Source organism: Musa acuminata, chromosome BXJ3-5 (genome assembly GCF_036884655.1).
Source record: "Musa acuminata AAA Group cultivar baxijiao chromosome BXJ3-5, Cavendish_Baxijiao_AAA, whole genome shotgun sequence".
NCBI lineage: Eukaryota > Viridiplantae > Streptophyta > Magnoliopsida > Zingiberales > Musaceae > Musa > Musa acuminata.
The window spans coordinates 45,062,508-45,073,024 of NC_088353.1; the positions used below are offsets into that span (position 1 = coordinate 45,062,508).

The 10,517-nt window shown below is 42.5% G+C and overlaps 1 protein-coding gene across 1 annotated transcript; it reads left to right on the plus strand.

Annotated features, from left to right (window-relative positions):
* Positions 1-4,017: 4,017 nt before the first annotated feature.
* Positions 4,018-6,150, plus strand: LOC135638315 (transcription repressor OFP1-like). The gene has a single exon (XM_065151400.1). The coding sequence runs from the start codon at positions 4,609-4,611 to the stop codon at positions 5,788-5,790; it is 1,182 nt and encodes a 393-aa protein (XP_065007472.1). The 5' UTR covers positions 4,018-4,608; the 3' UTR covers positions 5,791-6,150.
* Positions 6,151-10,517: the final 4,367 nt, after the last annotated feature.

Below are 10,517 nucleotides of genomic sequence, written 5' to 3' on the forward strand. Positions count from 1 at the left end.
ATTATCTTATAACGAATCAAATATAATTGGACTTCATTCCTATTGATCGATAATAATCTAATCAAATCTATAATTTATCTTATATAATTAGATAATGCTACATAATATAACATTTTCTCACTTTGCCCATTAATTAGTAAGATATTAAAAAAATAAAAAATAAAAATAAATAAAAGTACAATTTATTTAAGAATAATTTTACTTAATTGGATTCTGAAATTTTGAAAATGTATTTTACATATGTGCATAATTTTTTTTAAATAGGCCAATAAATCTAATAATCATAATAATACTATATTAAGTTTGATTACCAATACGAGTCGTAGCGATTGCATGTAATTAATGTCACACTTTTTTTTATGTACCACTAGAAGAAAGTAAAAAATGTGAATAAGTATATGCATTATCATGTTAGTCCTTCTTGATATTATATTAGTCTTTCTTGATATAGTAAAAAATAACTCTTATAATTTATTTTGTCAAGGTAATCCTATTATCACATTCAACTGTATATGCATAAATGTGAATAAGATAATAGAAGTAAATAACTTTAGTTACGTAAACAACAATGCCAATTATATATAGATATTAGAGTTATCCAAAACTAAAACACTAGAAGACTAAACAAAATTAATAAGATATTTGAAAGGGATGAAAGATTATATTCTTATAATCTTATACTCCACTGGATTTATCAACGAGTTAACATCGACGATGATAAAGACTCAAAGAAATCCTTATACTCCACTGGACTTATCAACGAGTTAGCAAGTGAGAAGTTTAAGATAATGAAAAGTATCGAGCGTGGATTCAGAAACAATGAAGGCGAATATTAGAGCATCCCATCGTAGACTCACCGTGGCGAGGGAATGATGTCGTCCTTTGGGTTCGTTAAGGACCCTAAAATCGAAATGGAAATCCACATTCGGCGACTTTGACTTGAGCTTAGTCACACAAACAAATATTGGGGGCGGGGCGGGTCGGGTCTGCTGTTGCCCTGCCCGTTTGCCCCACTAATTTGGGTATTTTGAGATGAAATCGTGGATTCACTCTCCCACACCTCGCCGCCAAACCAAGGAACATCTCTTTCCCCTCGAATCCGTGTTCCACAAAGATACCGTGATTTTTCATTTTGTTAATTTGTTTTGCTTTCGCTTTGATCTCAAAATTATGTTTACCTTCTCTCTCTCTCCACGCTGTTGCTCCTCTCACAAAAAAGTAGTGATTTAGGGTGGGTTGATGACGCAGGTTTAAGTTCATGGTAGTTTAAGGCTTCATGCATCGATCGAGTCGTCTTTACAAGAAGAGCAGTTGCATTGAGCTAATCGTATCCCGGATAAAGAAAGAAGAAGGAGATGAATTTTCAGAAGCGTACCGCCGCTGTGTATGGATGGCCAACTGTTCGATTACAGTAGCCTGCACTGCAATCTTGAAAGCGGACAGCCTAACAATAACTATTCATTCCATTATGGTAAGTGAAAGAAGGTGTGCAGCACCACCGGGCGGGGCTGGGCGTGACCTCGGTTTTTAATGCTAACTAAACAAACGAATCCCTGCTTGGATTTTCTACTTATTAGCTGCGATCTGCATCGCAGGGTTTCGACATTGATTATTGTTGAAATAAGTAGAACCTGTTTGTTGGATCTTACACTATCTATCGTTAGACGGAAAGGTGTCCGAGCCTAATGATCAAGGAAAAGGAAGCATAAGACGCATTGGAGCGAAGAGCAGCCCAAACTCAGGGACAATACGGAGACAGCAAACAGATAAGACAACGATGGATCGAGAGAAAAAAACATCAAAGGTTCTGCCGGGTCCTCCTCCGAGAGAAAGGCTCGGCACGGCGATCAATGACAAGTCCTTTTCGGAAAGCCATTACAAAAATAAAAGCACCGCGACCATTTCAATGACAAGTTTTTTTTTTTATTTTTATTTTTTTATTGTCTTCTTTTTTTTAGATACAAAATGCAAATAAATACATTGGGGTCGTCGGTATATCCTGTATTTTCATCTATCTATCTATATATGCATTATTACAAGGAAAACATACTTGATTATCGCATTGTGTGTATAATTATGTATATATAATTGTGACTCCGTTGGGGGTTGACGACAGATATAGCAAGTATATAACAAGCAGACGACGTTCTCCGGAGAAAAAGCAAAAAATCCTCGCCATTTGCCCAGTTTCTCTTGCTAAATAAAGAGAACGATTGGATCTGGTGCTCTGGTTAACGTGAGAGACCACTCGTTCGTTACGTGAGCCATGAGATTTATCTTCCGGTCCGGTTCTTCTCCATGCTGCTCTGGTGCTCTGCTCACCATCCAAAGCCTAGTCGCACATCATGAAATGATCGATGCTTTGATACCACCGAAATCGATCCCCTGCATCTTGCACTACAAATTTTCAAGGGCCTCTACTTCCCAAATGTATACTTGTAATCTCACGCTAATGGCTGCATATGTGCCCGAGGAAAGGAATCAGACGAAGCACTTGGTATTTTTCTTTTAAGATCCAGACGCTTATTTCACTGTAGATGGAGTGGTCTACGTTTGTGCCCGGACATGAGGCCCAACCTCGGAGGGAGAACCTGAAAGATATGCAGTCTCCCTCTTTGGCTAGGGTTGGTAATGCATTTAAATTTACGTCCGACGGTAAGCATCTCGTCTCGGGTAGCATCTAAATTGACTGCATTAGCTGCATGACACCATGATGCTAAACGGTGAATACACGGAGGTGGTGCCTAAAATTTAGGTGTAATAGCAAATCAGAAACAGTTGGCTGACAAGAAATCAGAGCTTCCCTAAATAGTTGCACAGTCCAAAGACAAAGACGGGCAGAGAGCTATACATGTAACAACAATACGTGAGAGGCGATGCAGATCAGAGTCAGCTTTGCGTGCGGATGGAGGCCCACAAGTGGGTGGCTTCTCAGCGTTACGATTGCTTTTTCCGAGGTAGAGGAAGGAGGGAGGAGGCTGCGACTTGCTACGTAGCTTCCCACGTTATGGACAGCCATCGGGGCGTTCCTATATATAGTATTCCCCCCCTCCTCATATGTCCAATTCATTTTATGACTAGGTTTTAGTTGGGGGGGGGGGGGGGTTGGATTTGGGGCCGAGGAGAGCATCAAGTCGACTTACCATCGAGATGGGTCAGGAAACAGGCCCATCCACTTTTATGTATGTACACACACACACACACACATCAGAAGTCGCACGGAAATGATGCGACATTAATTGTATTGCAGCCGACAACCAAATCGTAAATCACATGCCATCGGTACGTACGTCATCGGGAGGTATAAAAAAGGAGTCGTGTTTCGGGTTTCTTCACAACATGATTTCGGCGGGATCCATTATAAGATTGCTCGATTGCCTCGTTCATTAATCCGTGGTGGTTTCTTCTTCAGCTTTTGATGTCAGTCAGATCTTTGGTCATTCTATCATCTTAATGGTGATCCAAAAAAAAAAAGAAAAAAGAAAGAAATCTTTTCCTTTCTTTCTTTCAGTCTTCTTCTTCCTTATCAGACCACCATTATCAAAAAAATGGCAACGCTCGGTGTTCTTTCTCCTTTTTACGATCGAGCCGATCGGACAGGCTCAGCCAGATATTTAGGGTTTCAAATGTCGTTGACGAGTACGTTTTTAGTAGCACTGGGAAATCGGGGGGAGGAAGGGGGATGGATGGATAGATAACCCATCCGCGGTTGGTCGACCAACATTACATGAATCTACTGTACCCTCCGACAAGCCGTGAAAAGGAACAATATTTGATGTATGATCCCCGAGTCCTCCGTGTACTGCCTGCACAAACAACAAACCAGCAGCGATGCTTCTTCATCATGATCACACACACCCACATATTTAGTTAAATCTTCTCCGTCTCATCCGCCAAATACATTGCGATACCGAAACCAAACCATCTCATGGCATGGCTTCCTCGTTTTCTTCTTTTTTTTTTTTTTTTTTTTTTTTTTTTTTTTTTTTTTTTTCTTTTCTCTCTTTACTACGTAGACCCCTCCCAGAGCTACTACTACCCTTAAATCTCCTTCCCTCCCCGCACCTATTTATCTTCCACCTCCTCCTTCCCCTGCCCTCCTCCTCCTCTCCCATGTCGAGAACCATTTCGCACCACATGCGCGCGCGCGCGCACGCACACCGAGGATAACCAGTTTGGCTTTCCTTTCCCTCTTCTTGTATGCCCCTCTACGGTGGCGTTGTCAAGCTCGGCTTTTGCTTGGTCGGCGTACCCACTCTTTGAGGGCACAGGGTCGGAATGTTCTTTTTGAGATGTCTTACCACTAGATCGGCAGCTTCTTGTGCCCATGTCTAAGTCGGTGATCTGCTCTGACAAGGAAAAGTTGGTAAGTGTTTTTTTCTATATTACCACGGAATCGGAAGGCTCTTGGCTCTTTTTCTCCTTTGTGGTGGGTTCAGAATGAGATAAAGCAGGGAAAAAGCACACAGTTTCCTTGGTATTTCTGATGATTTAGTGTTCTTGTGAGTCTAGCATGCTTCCTTCTCCCTGCCCTTTCCTGTGAGTCTAGGCGACTTCCATTTACAAGTTGCTGCTCTTCTTTTTCTTCGTTAACTCGGTTTCCGAGTGATGGGGAACTATAGATTTAGGTTCTCTGACATGATGCCCAGTGCTTGGTTTTACAAGCTCAAAGACATGAGTCACAGAGGAAACAAGAACCACGGCGCGCCACACTTCACGGGGAGTGGCTTAGGCGTGCCCTCAAAAACAGCTGCAGCCACTACATCAAAGCCATTCCCACCTGCAGAGACCGATCTCCTTCCCAACAGAGCCTCTTGTTACTATCCCAACAGAACGGAAGCAGAGAGGTTTTCCTTCTCTCCGACCCACTCCAAGGCCGTGGACACCCATTTCCCCGTGGAAGCTCCGAGGTTTTCCAAGAAGAAAGGCAGGAAGAAGCCGCTCAGATCTCCCACCAAACCTAAGTTGGTCGCCTCCTCTGTCTCTGCTGGTTGTACCTGTAGAGCTTGGAATACAGAATCCATCCCCGAGTTCCCCTCGGCAGCGTCGCTAGAGGCTCCGCCTTATCCGCTCGACTACTACGTTGACGTCAAGGATCTTGAATTCCAAAAGATCAATTACTCCGGCGACGAAGGATTCGAGGACAACAATAACTTGGCCTCGTGGCAACACTCTGGTAGCTGCAGATTCAGATCCTCTGCCACGGACATCATCATCGATACGGACACCAACAACTCCATTACTGGAAAGTTGGAGCTGGTCGACGAATTCGACTCGGTCTCAGAGCTCAAACTCCGTCCGATCATCACAAAGCCCGGGATGAAAGAACCCGAAGCAGCGAAATCCGAGGAGGACGACGTGGATGACAAGGTGGGGATCGGTCACAACGTCAGTCTCGGAAAGGCGCAGAACAAGGTTCCAGTCAAGAAGTCCTCTCCTGGGCTTCATCGACTTCGAATGAGAGCCAACTCTCCACGGCTGGCGAGCAAGAAAGTTCAGGCCCACCGCAGCAGGAGGTGCACCGTGTCGACGACGACATCGGCGACGGCAACGAAGCAGAGGATGGGCTTATCGGAGAGCTTTGCGGTGGTGAAGTCGTCGTCGGACCCGCAGAGGGACTTCAGGGACTCCATGCTGGAGATGATCGTGGAAAACAATATCCGGGCATCGAAAGACTTGGAGGAGCTGCTTGCTTGTTACCTGTCGCTCAACTCCGACGAGTATCACGACGTCATCGTGAAGGCGTTCCAGCAAATATGGTTTGATCTATGTCGAAGTATTAAACTGTAGAATCTTAGGGGGATATGGTTTTTTATAATGTTGGGTGTCATAGAATGGCTTCTTCGAGTCTAATTCGGTAGAGAGCAGAGCAGAGCAAATCAAGTAAAAAGCAGTTGCTCGGTGGTTGAATTCTCTGACAGAACCAAGTAAGTCAGTTTTTGTTTTGTTTTGTTTTGTTTTGGGGTTGTGAACACCCTAACCCTAGATAAGCATTTACTGTAACATGTCTCTCTCATCATTTAGCGCCAGCCAATCATGTTGTATGTACCGGCGTTCAACAAGGAATGAAGAAAGAAAGAAAGAAAGAAAGAAAGAAAGAAAGAAACGAGTGAGTGTGTGTGTGTGTCACAGCAGCAAGGTTTCGGCCAAGATCCTTAATCTTTGGGAGCAGAAAGTTATTTTAAATTAAAAAAAAAAAGGACATGTGTAATGACATGATACGCCATGACCTGCTCCTTGACTCATCTCGATGTGGAACCACATATATGGGGAGGAGAGGGTTCCAACCAAGTTAACAGCATTAACTTGCGCATTAAAGCAGTTCCAATAAAAAGATCATTCCGATGGGGCTGCAGCCACTTGTATGGAATGGTCCCATGACAAAGATATCAGAATTTGCTGTCTTCTCATCTCAAATGCAGCACGGAAGGCATTTGCAAACGGCACAAGGAAGCTCAAAGTGAATAGACGTCCTCTTGTCTCACCTATCCAAGGACACCAAATGAAACAAATCTTCCACCTTTCCTCACTGTTTCTTCGTATACATCTCTCACATTACTCCATGGGATCCCAAGGGCAACATTCAACGTCCCTCGTGCAAGATACAGAGAGAGAGAGAGAGAGAGAGAGAGAGAGAGAGAGAGAGAGGAAGAGCTGACAGATTCTGGCATAAACCAACTGAATCAACCGAGGGGACTGTACGCTGTAATTCTACATGTTATAGTCATAAATGCAGCATCACCGTAGCTGTTACTTTCGCAGTCAAAGTCACTGTTTTACCCCCATCGCTCTCTCTCTCTCTCTCCCCTTCTCCGGAATGACTAGGCAACAGATGTACAAGCCTCGCTGAATTGGGGTCAGTAAACGATGCAAGAAAAAGTAGAAGACAGTCTTTAGAACTTTCAAAAATCTGAACTTCCAGAACCATGCAAACAGGAACACGGCCGAGTAAATTTGACCGGACAAGGTTCAACTCGAGCAAATTAATGGAAGCTTTTGAGATCTGCTCGATATCTTATCTACTGTGAAGAGGATTGTTATATATATATATATATATATATATATATATATATATATTTATGCTTTGGGCCCTTGTTTGTTCACCTGCAGTCCATTGGATAAATTAATCAGGTATAGCTTCTGAGACATCCCATCATAATCATAAGATAGGATTCTCTTTTATAAGAGCGAGGATATTTGAAATACGAAACCTAGAAAATTTAAGGATTTGACATATCACATCAGAAACACGGAATCCGAAAAAAAAAAAAAAACAAAACAAAACAAAAAGTGCTTTTCTCAAGACAAGTGAAAACTCGTCCGGGCAATTCCGAGCAACCCATCTTTCGCAATGCCAGTTTCCGTGTGCATCAAAGAATTTCCAACATAATCGCAGAACGCAGTTATTGTTATTATCATAACCACTTTCTTTTTAACCTCGTCTTGTGGGAATCATTAAGTCATTGTTATTATTATGTTGTTTCGCACGTTCTAAATGTTCTTTGGTCCCCGGTTGTACGTATAGTACTCCATCGCGGTCACCAAGGTTCCCGGGAAATATGTGGGAAAGTGGTCGGCAACTAGCTTGTTACGTGGTGCGTTGCATCTCTCTGCCTGCCTTTCTTTTCTTCCATGCACCTTGCTCGCTCGCACATCTTGGCTGACTCGCTTCTTCTCTACCTGGGTGTTCTCCCCAGTCGTATCCCATTCACGATTCTTGCTCGGTTCTCGACGACAATGCTCGTGTCTCTGGTTGACTTCTTGCCAATACTACTTCACTGAAATTTGACCAAGAGTCAATGGAAGATAAGTACATAGAGCAGGAAAAATTGTCTATTGATGGGAGATCAACCCACTTCCTTTTCTTTTCTACTAAATGAATGAAAATGGAGAAAACATTTTGACTTAATCCCTAAACAATGGTGCAAAGACACAACAAAAACGAACGAGCGGAACTTTCAAGTGTTGACGACGTGAGACGAATAGCCAGCGGTCGTTGGTTGATTTGGCGGTCGTGAAAATAGACATACCGCTGATACGGTAGGGAACAAGTAATTCGGTCTTCTTTTCTTTTTTTCAGTTAAAAATATATATATATATATATACTTTCCAATCGAAAAATATTACTTTTTGTATCCGACTGGAATGGAACAAAGTGATCGAACAAGAGATGTTGGTTCTACGGGGATAAAAATGCCAATCTTGAACATGATCCAAAAATCAACATATATTTTGTTTCGTCGTCGTTGGCTCCCAAATTTCCCGACTTTCATCCCTAGGTTTTAATACAAAACTGATGTAGCTATCAATGAGCGTTGACTTGCGGAGTAATCATAAATCCGGTAAGTAAGAAAAGCATTTTCGACTTATCGGTAAAACTTGATAGAGATGTGATGGAGAATTTAGACAAATGGTTGACAAAAATGAAAATGAAAATGAAAATTTACAAGAAGCGTGCCACGAAATTGAATAAAAGCCTTGCAAATATTTGTACTCATGGAAGTAGATTCAATATTATATTTGCAACGATCACAGTATGGTCCGAATCCTTTTTCCCTTCGTCAGCTGTCGGTAACACCGACTCGAAAACTGTGGCAGACTCATTACGCCAACATTGTGGTTGTCCATCAATGTTTGGCCAGCTAGATCGCAGCGTGCATGCAGATCCTGGTGTCCCCATCTACTCCCAAACTTTGGCCGCTGCGACTTTTCCTTCGTTTTTCCTGCGACACTGCATGAATGCGCCCATGGCAGTCACGTAAACACGAATTGATGCACAACCCCGAAATGGGCATGCATGCGATGGACCCACCCAATTGCCAAATCTCATCAAACGTCACTCACCTCCGTGTCCGGCCACCTGCTGCCTGTACCCGTCCCGGTTGATGAACCCCACACGCGCGCACAGAGAGAGAGAGAGAGAGAGAGAGAGAGAGAGAGAGAGAGAGGGAGGGAGAGAGAGCGAGCGAGCGAGCCCACCTACGACGCAGTGTACGCAAGGGGAGGAAGGTCGGCAGGCACCGGCGGTGAGTCGCGCCACCTCCCCCACTCATGAGTACTCTTCGTTCCCCTAAACTAATGATGCTAGTTTATGAGATCTAGAATCTATTGTCTTCTCAAATTAACTGGGGAAGTCAAATTAGTTGGCAAGGAAGTGTTGACCTTTACAAAACAATTTGTCCTTTCACCCCCTTGCTGCTAAAAGTTTGGGAGTAAGCAATCATGAATCGAGAACCGAAAGGAGGGAGGCGAAGAATGGATGGACAACCAATCGACTTGTCCTTCCTTTGCCCGACAAGAGAAGATTGCAAATATCATGTTGTGTACGTCATGAGAAAGGACGAACACCAAGGAAAATTAACTAAGAATAAAAAGAAGAAGAACCCCTTACGTGGTTGGTGGATAGGTGGGTCGATAGATTCCTTTTGTTCCGTAGGTGTTTCTCTCTTTGCCTAGTCCTCAGGGTCGTCACCGTCGTTGGTTTGCTGCCGCGAAGAGCTAAAGGAGTTTGCTAAATTGGTCACGATGGAAGAACGCCGCTTTGAGTGTGGTCGACGTGATCAGACTTGTTAAGTTTCGTTAATATGAATTCTATTCATCCAGTTAGAGGGAAAGATTTTCTATATCAAGATGAATTAGATAAGAGAGATTTTCTCAGACAATTGTGAAAATATTATCTTCTATTATGCTCCCGTAAAATTGAGCTCATACGAAGGATGTCAATTTTGAACCAATGCAATGAATATATTTTATGGGCGAGGATTTTGTGAGAGAGTCTACTTGTTGATTAGCTATATATACGTGAGAAATACGTAATTTATGTTTGACAACTTGATCTCGGACAAAATAGAATTTGATAGTAATATGTTTCATGTATGAGTGGAATACTAGATTGACACATAAGTAGTTGGCTTCGACATTATCACAATATATTGTAGGAGTGAGAATAGAGTTGATATCAAGTTCCTTTAGCAGATTCGTAACTCAATTGAGTTCTGCAGCAGCGGTGGCGATGTCTCGGTATTCGACTTCAATTATAAACTTTGCGACAGTCTTTTATTTCTTTAAACTCTAACTGATTGGATTTGCTCCAAGGAAGATAATATACCTTGACGTAGATATTCTATCAATGATGTTTACTGCCTAATCAGCATCGACAAAGGTATGGAGATGAAGTGATGAGTATTTATGAAGAAAGAGTTCATGATTGAAGGTCCCTTTAAGATATCACATGACTAGTTTTACTGCAGACCAACGTATAGTGGATAGTCAATACATGAATTATGATAATTTGTTGACCACAAATGAGATGTCTAGATGCAATGTGATTGTTAGGTTGTGTGATAGGTATAGGTATTGGTAGAGAGTCACTGACACGTACCTGGTCAGACTGAGGCACTTTAGTATCAATAGGTTCAAGAAAAGGCAAAGACATTGATTGTGTTTCTAAGGGTATTGCTTCATGAATAAGGTGAACTTGTGAAGAAGTAAGTGAAGAAGTAGTGGACAGAGTGACT